The sequence below is a fragment of the Electrona antarctica genome (assembly GCF_951216825.1).
Source record: "Electrona antarctica genome assembly, contig: scaffold_211, whole genome shotgun sequence".
Taxonomy (NCBI): Eukaryota; Metazoa; Chordata; class Actinopteri; order Myctophiformes; family Myctophidae; genus Electrona; species Electrona antarctica.
In genome coordinates, this window is record NW_027638241.1 from 139,641 (window position 1) to 167,335 (window position 27,695).

The 27,695-nt window shown below is 45.6% G+C and overlaps 1 protein-coding gene across 1 annotated transcript; it reads left to right on the forward strand.

The window, feature by feature from the left end:
* The first annotated feature begins 343 nt into the window (after nucleotides 1–343).
* LOC306918244 (LIM/homeobox protein Lhx8-like) lies at nucleotides 344–25,897 on the forward strand. Its single transcript, XM_079531116.1, has 8 exons — nucleotides 344–691; nucleotides 2,995–3,177; nucleotides 5,660–5,781; nucleotides 6,413–6,633; nucleotides 12,474–12,583; nucleotides 14,320–14,415; nucleotides 22,831–22,999; nucleotides 25,196–25,897. The coding sequence occupies exons 1-8, from the start codon at nucleotides 611–613 to the stop codon at nucleotides 25,270–25,272; spliced, it is 1,059 nt and encodes a 352-aa protein (XP_079387242.1). The 5' UTR covers nucleotides 344–610; the 3' UTR covers nucleotides 25,273–25,897.
* Nucleotides 25,898–27,695: the final 1,798 nt, after the last annotated feature.

Here is a 27,695-nt window from a genome sequence, read left to right on the forward strand (position 1 = left end):
TTTAACACTTTTTTTGTTGCCTTTTTTTGAAAATAAGTTTTGAATAGTTCAACTAGCCAATCTACATCGACACGTAGTGAGCTTGTAGACTGGCTATTTAAAAAAAGAAGCAAAGTAGTTTAGGGATAAGGAGTTTAGCATCGAAAATAGAGCCCTATATGTTCGGCACAAGCAATTGATTGATAGATTGATTGATTGATTGAAGTATTTATTTACAGTTTGCAGAATTACAGTACATTTCAAGCACAACTCACATACCGGTTCACAACTCCAGCAAACAGTGCCACTGCAGTCTGCAGTGCACGCGCGTGCAGTGGCGCGCGCACTGCAATCAGACCAAAATCACCTGCAGCTGGTAGCGCTGCATGACGTCACGCGCTAGGTGGTGAGCTGAGCTCGAGTCTCTTCTTGCTTTGTCTAAACTTTTAGAAAAAAAAACTAAAAGTGAATATTTCAGGTGTCTTCATTTCATAGACACAAACAAACCTTAAAGGCTTGTAAGGTTGTTGTTTTGTTTAGTTATATTTTGGGTACAAGGAAGTGCAGCTGCATGCTGTGGTCATTAATTTATCCTATAATATAGTTTAGGAATAAATACCTCGTCGCCGTCATGTCCCGGTCGGAACCACAACAACTACAACATCTTTGGCGTCCAAACAATGTTCTCACCGAAGGACTGGAAGTTGAACTAGTAGGTGTTTGTGTTTTTATAACGAAATTAATATTGGTATAAGCTATTTATTGGAAGTTGTTATTTATTGATGGGAGTCCCTTGTTGGCTTGTATTGGCGTTAAGGCAAGAGACACACATGTTAACTCGAGCAGAAGAACTATATTGAGCTGACAATAAGTTCCAAAACAAATGTGGGAGCTGTTTGGGAGGGATTTGCTCTGCTCTTTGTTGACAAACTTGGCTTAAAATGGACAAAACAAATCACCTAAAATCACCTAGACAATTGAGTGTGGTAAGAATGTAACCAAATGGACCAGGGATTCGTCCATTTGTTGCCAATTGGCTACATTTAAGTTGTAATTTGAGTGTGTGGACCATTGTTGTGGCTACATTTGCACTGGCTACTCAGTTTCAAGTGGCTAAAACAAATGGATACATAATTAAGCACTATTTGTACACTCAGTAAAATGGACACAGTGTATCGAATCCTTCACGTTATGACTCATAACTTATGACGGGGTCATCCCTATCATAAGTCCCTGCTAAAATACTTTTAGTCTTACTAGAATTACTCAAATTACTAGGTTAGGTTTCTGGTTTAGGATTAGGTTTATTCTAAGTGGGGAACAAAGGACCTTTTTTGCATGGTGGGGAACATAGAACCTGGGTAACATAGGTATGCTCCCCTTATGACACACAGAGTTGACATGAACTATATTACATTTATTTATTTCCATCTGTTCTAAGTGTGTAGCCTAATAAAGCAGTGGTTCTCATACTTTGTCATGTCAAGGACCCCAATGTAAATTCTTTCCGCTCCTATGCCACCAAAATGTGGAACGCCCTACCAACAGTCATTAAGACATGCAAATCCCTTGACTCCTTCAAAACCGCTCTCAAAGGGCACCTACGGACGGCTGCAATTCGAAATTGGCCCCCTTAGAATCTGAATCCCCTCAGCCCACCACCCCCCCCCCCTTTTTCCCCTCACTGTATATGTTTCTTTTCCCTTTTTTACCTCCTTTATGATGAATTCCTGATCTGTTCTTCTTTGACTATATAGAAGTGTCTTAGTTTGTACGTTTCTAAATGTTTTGATGATTTGAACATGGTGGACCCTCTTGTAAACAAGTGTAATGCTTTATTGGGTCGTCCACTCAGTCTTTGTATTGAGTTGTGCTTGAAATGTACTGTAATTCTGCAAACTGTTAATAAATATTTCAATCAATAAAAAAACCATAGACATCTTTTAGCCTAAAAGGCTGCTTTATACTAAGTTTCACAATGGTGTTGCATGCTGCCATAAATAGCAGATATACAACTTAGCTCACAATGCGTCACGACACGAATATGACACGTTGTGAGCTTGTATATCTGCTGTTTACTAAACGTGAAGCCAGCACGCAACTGAGTTTTTCTTTTTTTTTTAAGATTTTTTTTTGCGGCTTACGCCTTTTATTGGTTTTTGAAGGGACAGACAGTAGGCTGACAGGAAACGGGAGAGAGATGGGGGAAGACATGCAGTAAAGGCCGTGTCGGGCTCGGGAGTCGAACCCGCGGCACACTGCGACTGGATTACCAGTCGGGTGCCCAGACGGTTACGCCACCGCCTGGGCACGCAACTGAGTTTTAACTGGAGTTTTGACAGCTGGGGCGTCATTTGGTGCACCAGGGGACGACAATTGCCAATAACTCTATGGGAGCAGTGGCGATAGTGCTGTCGGTGCGCAAATGCAAAAAAGTTTTGTTCTTGATTTTGTTGCGTGCACGTGAATCAAGCACGTGTGCTGCATGGGGGGTCTTTTGATTTGGTGTCGCGCCGCCAGGGCCCTCGGAGGAGTTGATTCGGCACGGTCTTGACTCTTAACACTTCGACACTAACTCTGGGGGAGCCCACAGGGTTCGAACTGGCAACCTTGCAGTTGCCATCCGGCCACTCTACCCCTGAACCACCGCTGCCCTAGCCCATTCTGGGCATTATGTTATGCTTTAGCTATTGAAAAATAGCAGATCTACAAGCTCGTAGCGCACCACCGAGTGGCGCGCTATGAGCTTGTAGGTCTGCTATTTTTGAAAAATCGAAGAACGACTGACATAGAAACATAGCTTTTTCAGAAAACTGTCAGGATGTAGAAGACATTTTTAGAATCTGATCTCAGGTCAAAATGGGTTAAGGTGTCGGGTATAGGGTAGGGTGTCTGGCTATTGTGTGTCTGACTGTTAGGACGTCGGACCAAAGATATGCACCGATTTAATTTTTTTTTGCAGCCCTTCCCCCCTCCCTATCTCTTCCTGAAACTACGCCTCTGTTTGACTGACAGGGTTCTTCCGGGCCCGATGATCTTTTCGAGGACGACGGCTGCAGCTCCTACTCCCCGGCCTCCTCGGTGTCCTCTCCTCGGTCCACCGTGCCCACCGTGACCGCCACCTCCTCCCTCCACGCGGGGGGGAAGGTCCTGTGCACCTCCTGCGGCCAGGAGATCAGCGACAGGTACCTCCTCCAGGTCAGTGTGCGACGGTCAGACTCCTCCTTCTATAACAGTCAGTGGTCCCCAAACCTTTTCATGTTAAAAACCCCTTTTGGTGTTTTAACTAAGCATTATGTTATACTTTAGCTATTGAAAAATAGCAGATCTACAAGCTCGTAGCGCGCCACCGAGTGGCGCGCTACGAGCTTGTAGGTCTGCTATTTTAGAAAATTCGTAAAAATGCGGCACAAATCTTTGTGTATATATATATTCTTTCAGAGCGAACATTTTTTTATTTTGACGTCGGGCCTAAATGGGTTAAGGACCCCCAAATTGACTCTAATTAGCCCCGCGGACCCCCATTTGAAAAGTTATGCCAGGGACCCCCATAAGAGAAGATTTCTATGTTTCTAGCAGTGATTTTCAACCCAATTAATTTCAAGGACCCCCAGTTTGACATGCATTAGTCTACGGACCCCCATTTAATGGAATTTCTATCTCTGGGACCTCCAATTTATATTGTAAAATCAATGCTAATTTAACTCTGAGTGTACAAATGGAACCAAATGGACCCGTTAGGGTCCAAGTGAACCAAGTGAACCTTTCAAGCCTGTTTTCTCAACTCGCGCTTATAGAGTAAGACATTACTCTATAAGCCAAATTATCTCCAAAACTGGTGGGTCAAACTGAACAACCAATATGTCAATGTGAAGAACATGTTTCTTTCATTGTCCCACTGAGCAATAGCCGGCTATTAGACGTGCGTCTAAAAATGTGATAAACGTCTAAAAATGAAAGTTTTTTAGACGTCTATTCTTACATTAGACGTTGATTAGCGGTTGATTAGACGTCTATATATAGACCGTCTATATATAGACGTCTAATCAACCGCTAATCAACGTCTAATCTAAGAATAGACGTCTAAAAAACTTTCATTTTTAGACGTTTATCACAAACGGTTCAGAAATGATAGACACTTTAGATTTTACCATTGCTCTGGCGAATTGGCAAGTCCTGCACAGAAAATAATAGCAGAGTCAGACCTATAGAAGTGTCCACAACCACTTGTGAGCTTGTAGAGTGGCTATATTTTCGAGGTGTATAATAAATGTCACGTTATAATGTAGACTAATAAAAGTTTACACGCGCACTCATTGTCGGCATGCAGGCACAGTGACAAATGCAGTCAAGAGTGCGTCCTTTATTACCTAGGAGAGAGAGCCATATGCGCAGCAGCGCACGGCGACCCACTGTATACTTTCTTCTCATCATTCACACCTCTCTCTCTCTCTCTCTCTCTGCACCCCCTCTCTCTCCCCTCCATGACCATGTTATATCCACAGACTACAGTTTATCTGTAGCGGTCCGCAATTAACATATTGTTCAAGCTTTGCACTCGGCACCAATACAAATGAAATCACCAGTCCGCACTGGACTATAGTAGGCTGATATATGTATTATGGGATGCAGCAGAGCAGAGCCTTTGCTCGCTGCAGTTGATGCAACATATGATACGTTTTAAAGTTGTTAACAGTGTGGTGGATTATTAATACTCATAACAGAGACTTTAAGAAATAATCGAGGTAGAGAGTGAACTGAACCAATGTCACGTTTATTACAAGGAACATGGTCTGTACCAGTCCAGGGAGGTGCACGGATGCCAGCCTCCCCAGCTGTAGAAATGAGTCTCTCTTATACACAATGAAGAAACACAAATACATTTGAGGTGTGGTCAGTAGTCAGTGGACATGGTCAAACATGGGTCTTGGGTAAGAATAGGTCATCTTGACAGGCAATCAACAGGTGGAAGCCTTGCTTCCCAAACTCTTCAAGGCAGTGTAGTACTCTCTCCCACCACAACAGTGATAGATATCCGTGTAGTTTCCATGCAGGCACAAGCTGCATTTCTCACCTAATTATAGTAAAAATGATATGCACTAATAAGCGGTGACGTCATCGTTTCTCAAAAGCTCCGTTTCGCATGACTACACAGATCCACTGCTCCGGATATTTTCGAAAATCTTCACTTATTTATCCGTTTCCAAAAACCTCCGTTTGAGTGGCCGAAAACTCCGTTTGCGTGTGGCTGAAAGGCCCAAACGCACAAAGAAATGTGCGTTTTGCAAAAGATCCATAGACGTGTAGCCTGGGCCTAAGTACTGCACCCGAAACCAGCCAATAGGCTTTCTGGGATAAATACCCTTTTGCTTGCTTGTATTGAACTGTGCTTCCCTGTGCTTGTCTATGCAAACCGTTCATAATGTAATAAAGTATTTAATCAATCAATCAACACAACTGTAACATTATTAACCTTTTATAATTAAATTTGAATGTAGGCTAATTGCCAATAGCCTTTATCATCGACAACCAATATATTTTTAAACTAATATGATGTCTGTCTGTCTGTCTGTCTGTCTGTCTGTCTGTCTGTCTGTCTGTCTGTTTGTCTCTCACACACACACACACACACACACACACACACACACACACACACACACACACACCCACCTACCTTCAGGTCAACAACTTCTGCTGGCATGTGCGCTGTCTCGCGTGCAGCGTGTGTCAGACCTCGTTGGGTCGACATGTGAGTTGCTACATCAAAGATCAACAGATCTTCTGCAAACTCGACTACTTCAGGTAGTTATTTTTATCCATATACTGAGGGAAAACAAATCTGATAATAAGGGAAAATTAGCTAAATGTGTGGCAAATCTGCAAAAAAAATGCTTACCACTAGCTTTCTTCACAAATGTGTTCATAAAGGTGTCTACTATCACAGAAAAAATTGTTCCAACCCAACTCCCTTGGGAAACTTTGTGACAGCTGCTGAAAGTTGGGGTACCATTATCAACCAATATAAGGCAGAAATGTCCAAATTCTATTATACTTTATCTAGCATGTGACATGTCAAACTAGGGGGTTTTCATGATGCTGAATCCATTCCAAGCATTAGTTTTGCACAAATCACTCCTTCGCCTAAATATGGCCATAGCAATCATCACAAATGTGATGAGGTCAGCACATTTGGTCATGTGGCTATGGCTGAATTTAGCCCAAGGAGTGTTTTTGTGCAAAACTAATGCTTGGAATGGATTCAGCATCATGAAATCATGTAATTGTAATATTGTAAAAACTATAGTCTGTAAACGTGACTGTACAACATTGCATTCTGACTGATGGTTAGGTTAGGGATTGAGGTTTCGGATCAATAGTATGTCGGAACTAAAGCGTGTACCCCTCTCTTGAACGTCTTGTCTTGCTCCTTCAGGAAGTACGGGACGCGCTGTGCGCGCTGCGGTCGCAACATCCGCTCCAGCGACTGGGTGCGGCGCGCGCGCGGCTGCACCTTCCACGTGCAGTGCTTCTCCTGCTCCTCGTGCAAACGCCAGCTCTCCACCGGGGAGGAGTTTGGACTGATAGACGACAAGGTGTTCTGCCGAGTGCACTACGAGAACATGCTGGACAACATCAAACGCGCCCAGGAATGTAGTAAGTGATCAATAATTGCCCATCTGCAGACCGCGGCCATGTTTCCATCAGTTTGGAAGCACTCGTTATCAGTAAAGCAACGTCCTGCTGCCTCCTGCATTATGTGCAATTTAATAAAAAAATCACACCCGTGTGAACTGAGTGGTGTAAGGTCTGTCTGACGTAATGAAATCATGTCTGACGTAATTAAATCACACCCGGGTGTGATTTCATTACCTGGCTTTGTTTGTGCAGAAAAAATGAGCATGGTTGCTATGTTCACCCTGTTCACCCGGGTGTGATTTCATTACGTCATTACAACAGGGTGAACATAGCAACCATGCTCATTTTTTCTGCACAACAAAGCCAGTTGTAGGAGTGGTTTACACCACTCAAAAATGGGTGGGTACACATGGGCAGTTGAGTGATATCTAACGAGCACTCCCAAACTACAGCAAGAATCACCTGCAAGGACACAAAGTAGCTCATAACATTTATACAGTCCACTTCGAGGATATAAAGAGAATAAAAAAGTACCACAGACGAAAAACAGTCTTAAGTCCAAATTTCATTCTGACTCCTCCACAAAGGCCTTGTTGTCCTACAATTTACAATTTAGGCATTTAGCAGACGCTCTTAATCCAGAGCGACTTACATCCTGGAGCTAATAAGGACACAGCTATGAGGGAATTACACCAGGCGATCAGTGCACAAGAAAATCGCCACCCGGACTGCGCAGTCATCTGCCTAGGCGACTTCAATCGGACAGACTTAAAAAAGGTCTTTCCCAAATTCCACCAGCATGTCACCTGCAGTACCCGTGGTGACAATGTTCTTGACCACTGCTACACGCCCTTCAAGGATGGATACAAAGCTCTCCGCCGCCCACCGCTAGGAAGCTCTGACCACTACGCCATCCAGCTGCTACCTGCCTACAAACAGAGGCTAAAAAGGGAGCCGGTCGTTGAGAAGGAAATCCGAATCTGGTCTGAGGACACAGACGCTATGCTACAATCCTGCTTCTACCAGACTGACTGGGGGATGTTTAAGAACGCCGCTGGGAATAACATCAACGAACTCTCAGACTCAGTCACTGGCTTTATCAGTAAGTGCATAGATGACATAGTCCCAAAAAAGACAGTTCGGATCTATCCCAATCAGAAACCATGGATGGACAGCGGAGTACGTGCACATCTGCATGAACGGGATGCTGGTTTCAAATCTGGCGACGTGGAAACGCGCAACACGACGCGCGCGGCCCTAAACAGCGCCATCAGGAAGGCGAAAAAGGCCTACACAAAAAAGATGCAAGACAAACTCAGCAATGGCGACATCAGGAGCACATGGCAGGCGGTACACACCTTGACAGACTGCAAAACAAGAACCAGAAGCGAGGTGAACCCGCCTGCCTCCCTCCCCAACGAACTGAACACTTTTTACGGCCGGTTTGAGATCAGCCCCAACCGCGGCAGCCAAGCAGGACCATCAGCAGCACCAGCAGAGGAGAACCCTCTAACCATCTCGGAGAGAGAAGTGCGTACAGCCTTCGCACGGGTCAACATCCACAAGGCAGCCGGACCTGATGGGATTCCAGGCCGGGTCCTTAAGGCATGTGCAGACCAGCTGGCGGGTGTCTTCGCTGACATCTTTAACCTCTCCCTCTCCCAGGCTGTGGTCCCTGCCGGGTTCAAAATGTCAACCATTGTGCCCATTCCCAAAAAGGCCAAAGTGACATGCCTGAACGACTGGAGACCTGTCGCTCTCACCCCGATCGTCAGCAAGTGCTTCGAGAAACTGGTGAGGGAATACATCAGCTCCACGCTACCTGCCTCGCTGGATCCGTGGCAGTATGCATACCGCAAAAACAGATCCACCGACGACGCTATTGCCATGGCTCTCCACACCGTCCTCTCGCACATGGACAACAAGCTGCTGAAGGACAAATATGTACGTATGCTGTTCGTGGACTACAGCTCAGCATTCAACACAATTGTCCCAGCAATACTTGACAAAAAGCTCAGAGACCTAGGGCTACACCCAAGCATGTGCGACTGGATACAGGACTTCTTGTCCAACCGACATCAGGTGGTGAGAATGGGCAGCATCACATCCGACCCCCTGACCCTCAACACCGGAGCACCCCAGGGATGCGTGCTGAGCCCTCTCCTCTACTCCTTGTACACGTATGACTGCATAGCCACACATGTCTCCAACACCATCATAAAGTACGCGGACGACACGACAGTGATAGGCCGAATCGTCAACAACGACGAGTCTGACTACAGAGAGGAGATCAAATCACTGGCACTCTGGTGCCGGGAGAACAACCTCTCTCTTAACGTCGACAAGACCAAAGAACTGATCGTGGACTTCAGGAGGCCGCGGAGAGACCATGCGCCCATCCTCATCGACGGTGCTGCAGTGGAAAGGGTCAGCGAGTTCAAGTTCCTCGGAGTACACATCGAGGAGGACCTCAAATGGGAGACGCACTCCACACACGTGAGGAAAAAGGCTCAGCAGCGACTGTACTGGCTCCGCCGCCTGAAGAAGCTCGGAGTAGGAAATCGCATCCTCAGGCTGTACTACAACAGTTCTGTTGAAGGCATCCTAACAGGCTGTGTCACCGCCTGGTACGGGAACTGCACTGCCCGAGAAAAGATCAGCCTACAACGAGTAGTGCGATCGGCAGAGCGGATAATGGGAATCGAGCTCCCAGCGCTCCAGGAACTGTACAAGAAGCGGTGCGTGGTCAAAGCCAAGCGCATCATCAAGGACAAGCACCACCCAAGTCACAGACTGTTCAAACCCCTACAACGACCGCGACCGGGCAAGGGGCTCTACCGCAGTATCAAGAGTTCCACCACCAGGCTCTGGTGCAGTTTTAATCCGGCTGCTGTCAGGATGCTGAATGGGGCATAAGCCTTGTTCAGCAGCCTGACAGCAGGCAGTGCAAAACTTTTCTGGCTCTTCCTGAACACACCTGTGGATTATACCAGGGACAATGACTTGGACTTAGCTCCCCCTCGGACACACCTGTGGACTACACCAGGTACAAATGACTTTTTGTTGCACTCCCTCATGGAGCTACTTGCGGATTATACTAGGGTCAGTCCACCCTAGGTGGACACGCACTGACCTTTTGCACCTTAATCCCATGTATAACGCACTGACTTTTTTTGTTTCTTTATGCTCTTTTTTTTCTCTAAGCACCTTAACGTCCATATGTATATCATGCACAGTATAAGTATAACATGCACAGTATACATACATTGCTGCTATGCTCAGGCACCTTAGTTAGTTTTTATTTTATTTTTATTATCTCAGGTACTTTTGTAATATGTAGATAACTTGTCTGGCCTTCTGTTGCTCTTGTTTTGATCTCCTTCCCACTTGCCCCCCACCCCTCTTCTTCTCCCCCCCCCCCCTCTTCTTTCTATGGAAATTAACGTTGCGATGGGAACGATGTACAAAAACGAATTTCACCCACTTCTTTACCTTGTAAACCTGTGATGTGACAATAAAACTGATTCTGATTCTGAACAAAAAGCATGGGAATACATCACATATAAACAGCATTTATCAAGAAACATGCGTAAGCTAAGAACGTAACTAGAACATATCTATATATAATGACACTATACATATAAGCTAAACATATATATTATACTATGTTTAGCTTATATGTATAGTGTCATTATATATAGATATGTTCTAGTTACGTTCTTACGTCCTAACCCCTTATCTATCATTTATACATTATGGATCAATAGTGTGGACTTGTTATTCGTCTGTGGCATCAAGCTTTCTGTACAGCTGCAATGTTGGTGAGTTTGACGTTGTTTAATACAACCATATAGGACTTTTCTGTTTGGATGAATGGGCTGCCATTGGAAGTTGCACCTTGTTGGCACCTTGCCATTAACTCATATTGGCCGCGGTCTGCATATGGAGAATAGATGGAGTTGGTAGATGGCCGTATAATAGCAGAAAATGCGCCATGTCTCTGTACTGCACGTCTGTAATCCACGTAACTCGAGAACCCCCCCCTCCCTCACCGACTTCAAATTCGACACACAAGTTAACACTTTAATTGCCCGGAACTATTTAATCCATTACATTCATGCGCCCAGTCGATTTATAAACACGGCCGCCTTTTCCGGACGGACCGGCCGGAAGTTCATGATGTTGTGTAGCAGCTAACAATAGCCACAGCACTTTAGAATCGATCGACAACAACGGGAGACAAGAATAAATCTATCGAGACTAGCGACTGGACCGCGGAGCGCCGTCTAACACAGGATCTTTTTTCAGAAAAAGACGGGATGATTTAGATCGCGATTTATGAACGTTTTAAGATTTTCGTTTTCATCAGCTAAACAGAGGAGGGAGTTTTTTGATGACGTCTCAGTCTTGCGCGTCACAGAGGAGAGCCCAGCAGGCGCGCCTGGGCTATACAGCCAGGCGATCTGTTCTCGTATCAATAAACTTCGTCTTTAGGACAATACTTCGTCCTGAGCGTCGGGCGTTACTAATAGAAAGGACAAAGAACTTCGTCCTGGGCGATTAATCTGTTAAACACACCCCCCACAGGAAGTGCAGTGCCCGGTGTCGAGTCGGTCGGACCCACGGTTGTCCAGAACCGCCACAAAAGGCCTCTGCCCGGGCTCTGGAGAGGGCCCCTGCCCAGGGTCCATATATGGAGCTGGCCTGTAATGACATCACAACATTCCATATTTGGGCATGCCTGACACAGAACTCCAAATATAGGATTAACCCATTCTGGGCAGGAACCCCTTTTGGTGTTAGCATTACGTTATGCTTTAGCTATTAAAAAATAGCAGATCTACAAGCTTATAGCGCGCCACCGAGTGGCGCGCTATGAGCTTGTAGGTCTGCTATTTTTGAAAAATCGAAGAGCGACTGACATAGAAACAGCTTTTTCAGAAAACTGTCAGGATGTAGAAGACATTTTTAGAATCTGATCTCAGGTCAAAATGCGTTAAAGGGACACAGAGAGACAGATACAGAAATCTCCATATATGGGCATAAAAGGGACACAGACAGATGGGTGGAACGGGTACTCTGACACGGGTACAACGGGTACTCTGACACGGGTACAACGGGTACTCTGACACGGGTACAACGGGTACTCTGACACGGGTACAACAGGTACTCTGACACGGGTACAACAGGTATTGCATAGCCGGGTGGGGCATGGATCTCCAACTTCCATCGATACCGACTCAGTGCTCTACAGCCAGGCACCGGTCTAGTGTTCTTAAAACGGGTCAATTTAGTTACAGTTGGTTAAAGTGGTTATTTAAAGGGATAAATGAACACTTAACAATTGTACTGTATAATAATGCTGATGCGTGTCAATTGCCAATTCAATTTATTTGTCCAGTTAGGTGTCTGCATAGGGCCCTTTTAAAGCATTTCACAAACAATATATTGAGTTTTAGATCGCCAAGTGTCTTAACCCATTTTGACCTGAGATCAGATTCTAAAAAGGTCTTCTACATCCTGACAGTTTTCTGTCAGTCGTTTTTCAAAAATAGCAGACCTACAAGCTCGTAGCGCGCCACTCGGTGGCGCGCTATGAGCTTGTAGGTCTGCTATTTTTCAATAGCTAAAGCATAACATATTGCTAACACCAAAAGGGGTTCCCGCCCAAAATGGGTTTTAAGTGTCTTTCATTACGTGATGGGGGTGAATTGTTCACATCTCCCATTTAATTCCAACTGGAGCCATTATGTTGCATGTCTTATCCCCCTCGTCTCTCCTGTTAAAATAAATGAATACAAAAAGAAAACTATTAAAAACAAACAAACAAAGGGAAACACACTCTTGTCTTCTTTCAGAAAGAGCCCGAGAGGAGGATGCAGTGCCCTCTCCTGGTCAACATGGTGCCAGCACCATAGCCAGGCCAGCCAAGAGGGCCAGAACCAGCTTCACTGTGGACCAGTTGCAGGTATGATGCAGTGTTGGGCTTGTTGCCAAAAAAACACAAGCCTCAGAATTGGTAATTGTACTCTTAACCCATTTAGGCCTGACGTCGAAACTTTAAAAAATAATGACAATTTTCTGAAAAACCTCTTGTTTCTGTAGCAGTGGTGCTTAATATTTCATGTCAAGGACCCCAAAAATGATCTGTAATTGGCCACCGACCCCCACCTGAGAATATGTTGTTCCAGGAACCCCTCAAGCAAAGATTTGAGTTAAAAATGTTCACTCTGAAAGAATATAATATTCAAAGATTTGTGCCACATTTTCACTATTTTTCAAAAATAGCAGACCTACAAGCTCATAGTGCTATGAGCTTGTAGATCTGCTATTTTTCAATAGCTAAATTATAACATAATGTTTAAAACACCAAAAGGGGTTCCCGCCCAAAATGGTTTAATGCACTACTCATTAATATTCCGTTCTCAGAATTGGTAATTGTATTCTGTATCCTTTCTGCTCAATATTCAGAATTGCATTTTCCTGCCCTAAGTTACTTTTTAGGGCAGGTGACTCATTACTGGGAAAATTAATATTACTGTAATGTGTTACTTATTGACGTGTTACTGCAACACTGCAGATATGACCGTTGGACGTGTGTGTAATACTTACAGCACATAATGAGGGGCATGACTGAAGCTATTTCAACCCATATTTTATTTATTTCGCCTGACGTCGAAATAAATAAAAAGTCTTCTGAAAGAATATAATTATATTCAAAGATTTGTGCCACATTTTCACAATTTTTCAAAAATATCAGATGCCGCGCTGCGAGCTTGTAGATCTGCTATTTTTCAATAGTTAAAGTATAACATAATGCTTAAAAACCCCAAAAGGGGTATGATCAATGAGTTCTGTCATATCCATCCATCGTATCCATGCATCACTGTGGAATTGACTTCGCACAAAGAGTGAGGAGATGATCTTTATTTTCTTATGTGATCTGTGCCCCTCCTCCCCTAACCTGACTCCGCCAGATGGGGCAGCAGAGAGTACACTGGGTTCCCCCCTCAGGCAGACTGCCTTGATCCCGCCTCTAGCTGCCGCTGATTGGCCAGGCCGTTTTGTGGCCGGAGCATCAAGTCTGCCTGAGAGTTCCCAGATGGGAGCAGGAGGGGGGAACCCAGTGTACTCTCCGCTGCCCCATCTGGCGGAGTCAGGTTACTCCTCCCTACCACCAATAGAGAGTATGCACATGCATGCTTTTCCCATCAGGACACGCCCCCTCATCTAGGACACGCCCCCCTCATATAGACTGAGTGGCAACACATTGAGCAGCATGGAGTGTTGGAGTTTGGAAGCGCTCGTTGGAAATCACTCAACCGTCCTGCCGTACCACCTGTTTCTAAATGTCACATAATGCAGGAGGCAGCGAAATGTTGTGTTATTGAAAACAAGCACTTCCAAACTCTGACACTTAGAAAAAAAATCAAATGCAGGGCATTTCTTGACAGAAAGTAGCTCATAACGTTTCTATGGTGGATTTTTATTTAACAAAACTTTGCAGATAGAGGATAATTCAAGCTTTTTGTACAGCTGCAATGTTGGTGAGTTTAACATTGTTTAATGCAATCAGACAGGACCTTTCTGTTTGGATGAATGGGCTGTCAAGGCCAGAAAGTAGTTTTTTGCCACTCAGTGGGCGTTCCCGCATAACTTCCAGGTATGATGATGTCACGCGCAAACCCTCTATACCTTCTCCAGGTCATGCAGTCCCAGTTTGCCAAAGACAACAACCCAGATGCCCAGACCCTCCAGAAGCTAGCAGAGAGGACGGGCCTCAGCCGCAGGGTCATACAGGTACACCACCTACAGTAGGCCCCACCCACAGTAGGCCCCACCCACAGTAGGCCCCACCCACAGTAGGCCCCACCCACAGTAGGCCTCACCCACAGTAGGCCTCACCCACAGTAGGCCTCACCCACAGTAGGCCCCACCCACAGGGTCATACAGGTACACCACCCACAGTAGGCCCAAGTGGGTGTCATCATGTCACCCTAGGGGGGTCATACAGGTACACCACCCACAGTAGGCCCAAGTGGGTGTCGTCATGTCACCCTAGGGCAGTTTTTTTTAATCATTTTATTTACCCAGGGTAGTAGCTGAGCACACATGCTCATTTTCAGCAACGCCCTGCACATAGAGACACACACATTAAAACCTGGGAGCTGACCAGTACAACCATAGTCTGATACTGTTGGACTGACCAGTACAACCATAGTCTGATACTGTTGTACTGACCAGTACAACCACAGTCTGATACTGTTGTACTGACCAGTACAACCACAGTCTGATACTGTTGGACTGACCAGTACAACCATAGTCTGATACTGTTGTACTGACCAGTACAACCACAGTCTGATACTGTTGTACTGACCAGTACAACCACAGTCTGATACTGTTGGCCACTAAGCAGCTCCACTGGAGCAGTTGGGGGTTCAGTGCCTTGCTCAAGGGCACTTCAGCGGTGTTGGGTGAGTGATGACCAATCACTTCCCCACCCAGTGGTTCCCAAACCTTTTCATGTCAAGGACCCCCAAAATCGACATTTATTAGGCCCCTATTTGAAGAGATATATGCCAGGGACCCCCGATAAGAGAGGATTGTTACAGCTCTAGCAGTATTCCAAAACTTAACAAATAATGTCATGGATCCCCAGTTTCACACCCATTAGGCTACGGACCCATATTTAATGGCATTTCTATGCCATTAAATTACCCCAATTTATATTGTAAAACCACTGTTAATTTAACTCAGAGAGAGTGTACAAATGGACCAAGATTTATACACTCTCAGAGTTAGACCCATAAGGGTCCATTTGGTTTTAAACTACCATTTAGCTGCAGACCCCCTGGAACTCACTCAAGGACCCCTGGGGGTCCCCGGACCCCACTTTGGGAACCACTGCCCTAGGGTGCCATGACAAGTCCAGGGGTGCCTCAGAATATATTTTAATAATAATAGGGGGGCAGGGGGGCACAGCTACAAGGTCCTGGGTTCGATTCCCACTGGGAACGCTGTGAGCGCTGGGTGCGTGTTCTCTCCTCTGCGTCATCAGTGAGTGCCCATAGTACCAAATGGACCCTCACAGGGTCCATTTGTACACTCTCAAGAGTTAAATTAACATTGATTTTACAATATAAATGGGGGTCCCAGAGATAGAAATGCCATTAAAATGGACGTCCGTAGCTTAATGCATGTCAAACTGGGGGTCCTTGCAAATAAACGGTTGATGGAGGTGGAAAGGAACTGGTTGAAATGATGTGTTCCTTCCACGCGCTACGTCGTCCAGCCAGGGAAACTCCCCCTTCTTGGGTGAAAAGAAGCACCTTTGACTCCTCATGCATTGTAGGAAGCACGAGGACAGTCCGTTGCTCTCCCCAGGTTGGCAGAAGGAAGCGTAGCGCCCAGGATTACATCTAGACAATTGAGACTAGGTGGAAAAAACCGTGGGATATAAATTATTAAAAATCACCCAACCGTCGCTCTGTTTCTCAAACCCTCTCCAGGTCTGGTTCCAAAACTCTGTTTCTCAAACCTTCTCCAGGTCTGGTTCCAAAACTCTGTTTCTCAAACCCTCTCCAGGTCTGGTTCCAAAACTCTGTTTCTCAAACCTTCTCCAGGTCTGGTTCCAAAACTCTGTTTCTCAAACCCTCTCCAGGTCTGGTTCCAAAACTCTGTTTCTCAAACCCTCTCCAGGTCTGGTTCCAAAACTCTGTTTCTCAAACCTTCTCCAGGTCTGGTTCCAAAACTCTGTTTCTCAAACCTTCTCCAGGTCTGGTTCCAAAACTCTGTTTCTCAAACCCTCTCCAGGTCTGGTTCCAAAACTCTGTTTCTCAAACCCTCTCCAGGTCTGGTTCCAAAACTGTTTCTCAAACCCTCTCCAGGTCTGGTTCCAAAACTCTGTTTATCAAACCCTCTCCAGGTCTGGTTCCAAAACTCTGTTTCTCAAACCCTCTCCAGGTCTGGTTCCAAAACTCTGTTTCTCAAACCCTCTCCAGGTCTGGTTCCAAAACTCTGTTTCTCAAACCCTCTCCAGGTCTGGTTCCAAAACTGTTTCTCAAACCCTCTCCAGGTCTGGTTCCAAAACTGTTTCTCAAACCCTCTCCAGGTCTGGTTCCAAAACTCTGTTTCTCAAACCCTCTCCAGGTCTGGTTCCAAAACTCTGTTTCTCAAACCCTCTCCAGGTCTGGTTCCAAAACTCTGTTTATCAAACCCTCTCCAGGTCTGGTTCCAAAACTCTGTTTCTCAAACCCTCTCCAGGTCTGGTTCCAAAACTGTTTCTCAAACCCTCTCCAGGTCTGGTTCCAAAACTGTTTCTCAAACCCTCTCCAGGTCTGGTTCCAAAACTGTTTCTCAAACCCTCTCCAGGTCTGGTTCCAAAACTGTTTCTCAAACCCTCTCCAGGTCTGGTTCCAAAACTGTTTCTCAAACCCTCTCCAGGTCTGGTTCCAAAACTCTGTTTCTCAAACCCTCTCCAGGTCTGGTTCCAAAACTCTGTTTCTCAAACCCTCTCCAGGTCTGGTTCCAAAACTGTTTCTCAAACCCTCTCCAGGTCTGGTTCCAAAACTGTTTCTCAAACCCTCTCCAGGTCTGGTTCCAAAACTGTTTCTCAAACCCTCTCCAGGTCTGGTTCCAAAACTCTGTTTCTCAAACCCTCTCCAGGTCTGGTTCCAAAACTCTGTTTCTCAAACCCTCTCCAGGTCTGGTTCCAAAACTCTGTTTCTCAAACCCTCTCCAGGTCTGGTTCCAAAACTGTTTCTCAAACCCTCTCCAGGTCTGGTTCCAAAACTCTGTTTCTCAAACCCTCTCCAGGTCTGGTTCCAAAACTCTGTTTCTCAAACCCTCTCCAGGTCTGGTTCCAAAACTCTGTTTCTCAAACCCTCTCCAGGTCTGGTTCTAAAACTGTTTCTCAAACCCTCTCCAGGTCTGGTTCCAAAACTCTGTTTCTCAAACCCTCTCCATGTCTGGTTCCAAAACTCTGTTTCTCAAACCCTCTCCAGGTCTGGTTCCAAAACTCTGTTTCTCAAACCCTCTCCAGGTCTGGTTCCAAAACTCTGTTTCTCAAACCCTCTCCAGGTCTGGTTCTAAAACTGTTTCTCAAACCCTCTCCAGGTCTGGTTCCAAAACTCTGTTTCTCAAACCCTCTCCAGGTCTGGTTCCAAAACTCTGTTTCTCAAACCCTCTCCAGGTCTGGTTCCAAAACTCTGTTTCTCAAACCCTCTCCAGGTCTGGTTCCAAAACTCTGTTTCTCAAACCCTCTCCAGGTCTGGTTCCAAAACTGTTTCTCAAACCCTCTCCAGGTCTGGTTCCAAAACTCTGTTTCTCAAACCCTCTCCAGGTCTGGTTCCAAAACTGTTTCTCAAACCCTCTCCAGGTCTGGTTCTAAAACTGTTTCTCAAACCCTCTCCAGGTCTGGTTCCAAAACTGTGTTTCTCAAACCCTCTCCAGGTCTGGTTCCAAAACTGTGTTTCTCAAACCCTCTCCAGGTCTGGTTCCAAAACTCTGTTTCTCAAACCCTCTCCAGGTCTGGTTCCAAAACTGTTTCTCAAACCCTCTCCAGGTCTGGTTCCAAAACTCTGTTTATCAAACCCTCTCCAGGTCTGGTTCCAAAACTCTGTTTATCAAACCCTCTCCAGGTCTGGTTCCAAAACTCTGTTTATCAAACCCTCTCCAGGTCTGGTTCCAAACCCTAAACCCTCTGTTTCTCAAACCCTCTCCAGGTCTGGTTCTAAAACTGTTTCTCAAACCCTCTCCAGGTCTTGTTCCAAAACTGTTTCTCAAACCCTCTCCAGGTCTGGTTCCAAAACTCTGTTTCTCAAACCCTCTCCAGGTCTGGTTCCAAAACTCTGTTTCTCAAACCCTCTCCAGGTCTGGTTCCAAAACTGTTTCTCAAACCCTCTCCAGGTCTGGTTCCAAAACTCTGTTTCTCAAACCCTCTCCAGGTCTGGTTCCAAAACTGTTTCTCAAACCCTCTCCAGGTCTGGTTCCAAAACTGTTTCTCAAACCCTCTCCAGGTCTGGTTCCAAAACTGTTTATCAAACCCTCTCCAGGTCTGGTTCCAAAACTCTGTTTCTCAAACCCTCTCCAGGTCTGGTTCCAAAACTCTGTTTCTCAAACCCTCTCCAGGTCTGGTTCCAAAACTGTTTCTCAAACCCTCTCCAGGTCTGGTTCCAAAACTCTGTTTATCAAACCCTCTCCAGGTCTGGTTCCAAAACTCTGTTTATCAAACCCTCTCCAGGTCTGGTTCCAAAACTCTGTTTATCAAACCCTCTCCAGGTCTGGTTCCAAACCCTAAACCCTCTGTTTCTCAAACCCTCTCCAGGTCTGGTTCTAAAACTGTTTCTCAAACCCTCTCCAGGTCTTGTTCCAAAACTGTTTCTCAAACCCTCTCCAGGTCTGGTTCCAAAACTCTGTTTCTCAAACCCTCTCCAGGTCTGGTTCCAAAACTCTGTTTCTCAAACCCTCTCCAGGTCTGGTTCCAAAACTGTTTCTCAAACCCTCTCCAGGTCTGGTTCCAAAACTCTGTTTCTCAAACCCTCTCCAGGTCTGGTTCCAAAACTGTTTCTCAAACCCTCTCCAGGTCTGGTTCCAAAACTGTTTCTCAAACCCTCTCCAGGTCTGGTTCCAAAACTGTTTATCAAACCCTCTCCAGGTCTGGTTCCAAAACTCTGTTTCTCAAACCCTCTCCAGGTCTGGTTCCAAAACTCTGTTTCTCAAACCCTCTCCAGGTCTGGTTCCAAAACTGTTTCTCAAACCCTCTCCAGGTCTGGTTCCAAAACTGTTTCTCAAACCCTCTCCAGGTCTGGTTCCAAAACTGTTTCTCAAACCCTCTCCAGGTCTGGTTCCAAAACTGTTTCTCAAACCCTCTCCAGGTCTGGTTCCAAAACTCTGTTTCTCAAACCCTCTCCAGGTCTGGTTCCAAAACTGTTTCCCAAACCCTCTCCAGGTCTGGTTCCAAAACTGTTTCTCAAACCCTCTCCAGGTCTGGTTCCAAAACTCTGTTTCTCAAACCCTCTCCAGGTCTGGTTCCAAAACTCTGTTTCTCAAACCCTCTCCAGGTCTGGTTCCAAAACTCTGTTTCTCAAACCCTCTCCAGGTCTGGTTCCAAAACTGTTTCTCAAACCCTCTCCAGGTCTGGTTCCAAAACTCTGTTTCTCAAACCCTCTCCAGGTCTGGTTCCAAAACTGTTTCTCAAACCCTCTCCAGGTCTGGTTCTAAAACTGTTTCTCAAACCCTCTCCAGGTCTGGTTCCAAAACTGTGTTTCTCAAACCCTCTCCAGGTCTGGTTCCAAAACTGTTTCTCAAACCCTCTCCAGGTCTGGTTCCAAAACTCTGTTTCTCAAACCCTCTCCAGGTCTGGTTCCAAAACTGTGTTTCTCAAACCCTCTCCAGGTCTGGTTCCAAAACTCTGTTTCTCAAACCCTCTCCAGGTCTGGTTCCAAAACTGTTTCTCAAACCCTCTCCAGGTCTGGTTCCAAAACTCTGTTTATCAAACCCTCTCCAGGTCTGGTTCCAAAACTCTGTTTATCAAACCCTCTCCAGGTCTGGTTCCAAAACTCTGTTTATCAAACCCTCTCCAGGTCTGGTTCCAAACCCTAAACCCTCTGTTTCTCAAACCCTCTCCAGGTCTGGTTCCAAAACTGTTTCTCAAACCCTCTCCAGGTCTGGTTCCAAAACTCTGTTTCTCAAACCCTCTCCAGGTCTGGTTCCAAAACTCTGTTTCTCAAACCCTCTCCAGGTCTGGTTCCAAAACTGTTTCTCAAACCCTCTCCAGGTCTGGTTCCAAAACTGTTTATCAAACCCTCTCCAGGTCTGGTTCCAAAACTCTGTTTCTCAAACCCTCTCCAGGTCTGGTTCCAAAACTCTGTTTCTCAAACCCTCTCCAGGTCTGGTTCCAAAACTCTGTTTCTCAAACCCTCTCCAGGTCTGGTTCCAAAACTGTTTCTCAAACCCTCTCCAGGTCTGGTTCCAAAACTCTGTTTCTCAAACCCTCTCCAGGTCTGGTTCCAAAACTCTGTTTCTCAAACCCTCTCCAGGTCTGGTTCCAAAACTGTTTCTCAAACCCTCTCCAGGTCTGGTTCCAAAACTGTTTCTCAAACCCTCTCCAGGTCTGGTTCCAAAACTCTGTTTCTCAAACCCTCTCCAGGTCTGGTTCCAAAACTGTTTCTCAAACCCTCTCCAGGTCTGGTTCCAAAACTGTTTCTCAAACCCTCTCCAGGTCCGGTTCCAAAACTGTTTCTCAAACCCTCTCCAGGTCTGGTTCCAAAACTCTGTTTCTCAAACCCTCTCCAGGTCTGGTTCCAAAACTCTGTTTCTCAAACCCTCTCCAGGTCTGGTTCCAAAACTGTTTCTCAAACCCTCTCCAGGTCTGGTTCCAAAACTCTGTTTCTCAAACCCTCTCCAGGTCTGGTTCCAAAACTCTGTTTATCAAACCCTCTCCAGGTCTGGTTCCAAAACTGTTTCTCAAACCCTCTCCAGGTCTGGTTCCAAAACTCTGTTTCTCAAACCCTCTCCAGGTCTGGTTCCAAAACTCTGTTTCTCAAACCCTCTCCAGGTCTGGTTCCAAAACTCTGTTTCTCAAACCCTCTCCAGGTCTGGTTCCAAAACTCTGTTTCTCAAACCCTCTCCAGGTCTGGTTCCAAAACTGTTTCCCAAACCCTCTCCAGGTCTGGTTCCAAAACTGTTTCCCAAACCCTCTCCAGGTCTGGTTCCAAACCCTAAACCCTCTCCAGGTCTGGTTCCAAAACTCTGTTTCTCAAACCCTCTCCAGGTCTGGTTCCAAAACTCTGTTTCTCAAACCCTCTCCAGGTCTGGTTCCAAAACTGTTTCTCAAACCCTCTCCAGGTCTGGTTCCAAAACTCTGTTTCTCAAACCCTCTCCAGGTCTGGTTCCAAAACTGTTTCTCAAACCCTCTCCAGGTCTGGTTCCAAAACTCTGTTTCTCAAACCCTCTCCAGGTCTGGTTCCAAAACTCTGTTTCTCAAACCCTCTCCAGGTCTGGTTCCAAAACTCTGTTTCTCAAACCCTCTCCAGGTCTGGTTCCAAAACTGTTTCCCAAACCCTCTCCAGGTCTGGTTCCAAAACTGTTTCTCAAACCCTCTCCAGGTCTGGTTCCAAAACTCTGTTTCTCAAACCCTCTCCAGGTCTGGTTCCAAAACTCTGTTTCTCAAACCCTCTCCAGGTCTGGTTCCAAAACTGTTTATCAAACCCTCTCCAGGTCTGGTTCCAAAACTCTGTTTCTCAAACCCTCTCCAGGTCTGGTTCCAAAACTCTGTTTCTCAAACCCTCTCCAGGTCTGGTTCCAAAACTGTTTATCAAACCCTCTCCAGGTCTGGTTCCAAAACTCTGTTTCTCAAACCCTCTCCAGGTCTGGTTCCAAAACTCTGTTTCTCAAACCCTCTCCAGGTCTGGTTCCAAAACTCTGTTTCTCAAACCCTCTCCAGGTCTGGTTCCAAAACTGTTTATCAAACCCTCTCCAGGTCTGGTTCCAAAACTGTTTATCAAACCCTCTCCAGGTCTGGTTCCAAAACTCTGTTTCCCAAACCCTCTCCAGGTCTGGTTCCAAAACTGTTTCTCAAACCCTCTCCAGGTCTGGTTCCAAAACTGTTTCTCAAACCCTCTCCAGGTCTGGTTCCAAAACTCTGTTTCTCAAACCCTCTCCAGGTCTGGTTCCAAAACTGTTTCTCAAACCCTCTCCAGGTCTGGTTCCAAAACTCTGTTTCTCAAACCCTCTCCAGGTCTGGTTCCAAAACTGTTTCTCAAACCCTCTCCAGGTCTGGTTCCAAAACTGTTTCTCAAACCCTCTCCAGGTCTGGTTCCAAAACTGTTTCTCAAACCCTCTCCAGGTCTGGTTCCAAAACTCTGTTTCTCAAACCCTCTCCAGGTCTGGTTCCAAAACTGTTTCTCAAACCCTCTCCAGGTCTGGTTCCAAAACTCTGTTTCTCAAACCCTCTCCAGGTCTGGTTCCAAAACTGTTTATCAAACCCTCTCCAGGTCTGGTTCCAAAACTGTTTCTCAAACCCTCTCCAGGTCTGGTTCCAAAACTGTTTATCAAACCCTCTCCAGGTCTGGTTCCAAAACTGTTTCTCAAACCCTCTCCAGGTCTGGTTCCAAAACTCTGTTTCTCAAACCCTCTCCAGGTCTGGTTCCAAAACTGTTTCTCAAACCCTCTCTAGGTCTGGTTCCAAAACTCTGTTTATCAAACCCTCTCCAGGTCTGGTTCCAAAACTGTCGAGCTCGTCAGAAAAAGCACATCAATCCAATGGCTGTATCCTGTCCTGTAGTGATGACATCACTTCCTTCTGGCCAACTGGTAGAAGACCTGCATTACTCCACCTTTGTTCCTGACACGACCCTCCTGACCACACTGACCTACATGGATGGTAAGACACACACACACACACACACACACACACACACACACACACACACACACACACACACTAAAACTAGCTAGTTTAAATGTGACATGAATGTATGTTGAGCAACTTCATTGCTAGCCTAAAGTATTGGCACAAAGAATCTTATGTGAGTTGCAGAAGGGCTGGGGAAACTCGACCATCAGCATTTATCAGTAGCGAGTCAGCGACCCACGAAGGGAGGGTCTCTGTCACTGGAACCTGCCTGGAAAATGAATGTGGCAGTGGTCAGGCAGTGAACAGGCAGTGGTCAGGCAGTGGTCAGGCAGTGGTCAGGCAGTGAACAGGCAGTGAACAGGCAGTGGTCAGGCAGTGGTCAGGCAGTGAACAGGCAGTGAACAGGCAGTGGTCAGGCAGTGGTCAGGCAGTGGTCAGGCAGTGGTCAGGCAGTGGTCAGGCAGTGGTCAGGCAGTGAACAGGCAGTGGTCAGGCAGTGAACAGGCAGTGAACAGGCAGTGGTCAGGCAGTGAACAGGCAGTGGTCAGGCAGTGGTCAGGCAGTGGACAGGCAGTGGACAGGCAGTGGTCAGGCAGTGGTCAGGCAGTGGTCAGGCAGTGGACAGGCAGTGGACAGGCAGTGGACAGGCAGTGGTCAGGCAGTGGACAGGCAGTGGTCAGGCAGTGAAGTCAGGATTCACAGGATGTGACACAGCTCAAAATAATATAACCAAATGGACCCCTGTGTTTAACTACAATAAGGACGTGTGTTATTTCTTTCTATTTAAGTGCAACTGCTATTATGCTACAGATATCTAATCTTCAGTGCACAACATGGTGATGCTCATCATTTAATATTTACATTACATAATTAGGCTATGTGTCATCAATTGTTAGTGAAAAATCTATGCACCTGGCAGTTACTGTATTACTGAGTCACTGTTGGTGGTGTCTCTCTCTCTGGTGGCTCAAGTTGGCTTGAGATGTCGCCTCTCCGTCGCGGTCTGAAACTGTAGGGCAAAAGTCCCTCCCTTCGTGATGCAGAAAACTCTGGCGTGGCACGCTACCTTCTATCCCAGTGGTTCTCAAAGTGGGGTCCTTGAGGGAGTTCCAGGGGGTCCCCAGCTAAATGATAGTTTGGAACCAAATGGACCCTTATGGGTCTGTAACTCAGAGTGTACAAATGGAACCAAATGGACCCTTATGGGTCTGTAACTCAGTGTACAAATGGAACCAAATGGACCCTTATGGGTCTGTAACTCAGTGTACAAATGGAACCAAATGGACCCTTATGGGTCTGTAACTCAGTGTACAAATGGAACCAAATGGACCCTTATGGGTCTGTAACTCAGTGTACAAATGGACCCTCACAGGTCCATTTGTACACTCTCAAGAGTTAAATTAACATGGATTTTACAATATAAATTGGGGTCCCAGAGATAGAAATGCCATTAAAATGGGCGTCCGTAGCTTAACCCATTTTGGGCGGGAACCCCTTTTGGTGTTAGCATTATGTTATGCTTTAGCTTGTAGGTCTGCTATTTTTGAAAAATCGAAGAACGACTGACATAGAAACATAGCTTTTTCAGAAAACTGTCAGGATGTAGAAGACATTTATAGAATCTGATCTCAGGTCAAAATGGGTTGATGCATGTCAAACTGGGGGTCCTTGAAATGAAAACGGTTGAAAGTGACAGCTAGAGCTGCACAAACGGGGGTCCACAGGCTAATAAATGTCAATTTGGCGGTTCCTTGACGGTTTGAGAACCTACTGTTCTATACAACAGGGGTTCTCAACGTTTTTGGCCGGGGACCCCCGGAAATGCTTTGGCAATGTCTCGGGACCCCCGCCCCGACCCCCAATTTTAAATTGACTGCTACAATAACCTTAAACCATTTTGGGCGGGAACCCCTTTTGGTGTTTTAAGCATTGTTATAATTTAGCTATTGAAAAATAGCAGATCTACAAGCTCATAGCGCGCCACCGAGTGGCGCGCTACGAGCTTGTAGGTCTGCTATTTTTGAAAAATCGTGAAAATAAAATTTAAAAAAAGAATCTTTTCTTTTTTTTTTCTTTTTTTTTTTGAAAATAATTTGGGGACCCCCTAAAATAATTTGGCGACCCCCCCGAGGGGTCGCGACCCACGGGTTGAGAACCCCTGTTCTATACAACAGTTCTCTTCATATCCACTAGAATTTGAACCTTGTGTTTTTCTTCTTCCAGTCCAGTCCGCCAACCCAATGTTGCTCCAGCCAGTCATAGCCAATCCGATGACACACCTGCCGGTCAGCCACGCCTGAGCCACACCCACTTTGAAGACGAGCTGTTGCTGGTTGGCCCGAGAGAGGTTTTTTCCAGGAGCCGGTTTGAAGAGAAAAGAAGCATAACTGAGCATTGCACTGAACGTCACAACATGCCTAGAAGCACTAGATGGGTTCAAAAAATGATAAATGCTGTATTTGAATTTATTCAGGTTTACAAAACATTGTCATAATCTATACACTGCCCCTTTTATGGCGCTGCGGGCGTTACAAACATTCCATTTCTTTAAATATTTACTGAAGAGAAGCAGTATGGCAGTTGCCAGCAGCGTTAAGTACATTTTACATTAATATGTAGAGAGTGTAAAAAAAGTTGTATTTGTGTTATTGTTGTATCCATTATTGGTTATACATTTCCTGGCATTTAATTTATTTGAAATGTATGACATTAAGGCACCTTGTAGCAACAAACCAATTCTCAGTGGAATATTTGTCAGCTGTTTATTTACACCGTAGAGTTTGGGTGTGTGAACAGGCTCAAAATAGTTTTTTTATTTTATGTACTGTACACAGGAACAGATTTTTTTTGTTTTTGTATTACCCTGGAAAGCCCAGATAGACCGGTCATTACCTGTGGAACCAGTAATAAATTATTGAAATCTTGCAAAAAAAACCAATCCTGCCTTTGTTGCACCTTCTCGAGGCTGTACAAATCATTTTACTTGCTTGGACAACCATTTAAAAAAAAGAACAGCTTAGATCATAACGTGTCGCGTACATTGTGAACGATCAATTAACTATTATAGTGGTTAACACATTAAAACTCATTTTGGGCGGAAACCCCTTTTGGTGTTAGCATTATGTTATGCTTTAGCTATTGAAAAATAGCAGATCTACAAGCTCATAGCGCGCCACCGAGTGGCGCGCTACGAGCTTGTAGATCTGCTATTTTTGAAAAATCGAAGAACCACTCACATAGAAACATAGTTTTTTCAGAACTGTCAGGATGTAGAAGACATTTTTAGAATCTTATCTCAGGTCAAAATGGGTTAGGACCTGAGGCTGATTCTACAAATGTCTTCTAAATCACGGCTTCCCAAACTTTTTCATGTCAAGGACCCCCAAATGATTAGCCTGCGGACCCCCATTTGAAAAATATATGCCAGGCATAAGAGAAGACTTTTATGGCTATAGCAGTGATTCTCAAACGTTTTAATTTCAAGGACCCTCAGTTTGACATGCATTAGGCTACAGACCCCCATTTTTAAACTGCAAATTAAACGATAAACTTGTGATGCAAAATAAACAAACTAACTCATAATAACTGAAAAACAAAATATTCAAAATTAGCAAATAGCTTTTGGTTGGTTTTCACAACCGCAGCAGCGCAGCGTAACACACACACATATATGGTGATTTGGGGTTACAGTGACGGTACAGTACAGGGACCCCCTGGGGACCCCCACACAGTAACTGTCATTTTTCAACCATTTCGGACACGGGGCGGCTCGCCGGAACCCGGGCCGGACCCCTGGGCGCGTTCCTGGGAGTCTGGATGTTCCGGGGACCCCCACACGGAGTTGCACCACTCACGTAGAGCCTGCATGTATTCAGCACTTTTGAATGCATTCATTGCATACACTATTCGGTGATGTATTTTCTGCCAATTCGGGCCGAAACCGAATAGGCCGAAAATGCATTTTCTGCCGAATATCTTCTGCTGAATATTTTCTGCGGCCGAATATTCGGTGCATCACTAAGTTATATTGTATTTACATACTCTAGTCTACCATAAAAGGACACAATTAAAGTAAATAAAAAAAACAAGGACAAAACAAATGACAGTTGATACTTGGATACAGAACAAAGAACAGGAGACAGGCAGAGGAAAGGAAATGGAGAAACGGATCAGAACAGGAGACGGGCAGAGTAAAGGAAATGGAGAAACGGATCAGACGGAGGATGTGAAAACAACAGAAGCATCGTGTCGTCAACATTCTAAGGGATATTGTTTGATAATTAAGCCCATTGTTGTTGGTCAATGGAGGTCAGGAGTAACACAAAACAATGCACACTTTATTTCCTCTCTAAATGGACAGACATGGAGACCCCAAGACACTTTGATGTCCATTCAGTTCACCCCGCCCGCTTCTGCCCACTAGACATTAGTCAAAACAAACATTTATGCACACATGCTTTCATGTAGCCTACTTATGTACACGCATGTGTACATGTGCGTGCGTGTGTGCGCGCGCGCGCACACACACACACACACACACACACACACACACACAAAGTATGCCATCATCAGACGAACAGGCAGGTGAATGTGTTGGTAGCCGGTAGAGTTCTCATCGGGCCTGAAAATTAAGGCCCGGCCCTACTCTACCCTAACTGGGTCGGCCCGAGGCCCGGCCCGACCCTAACAATTACCATAATGTCAGGCCCGAAAACCCGAAAAA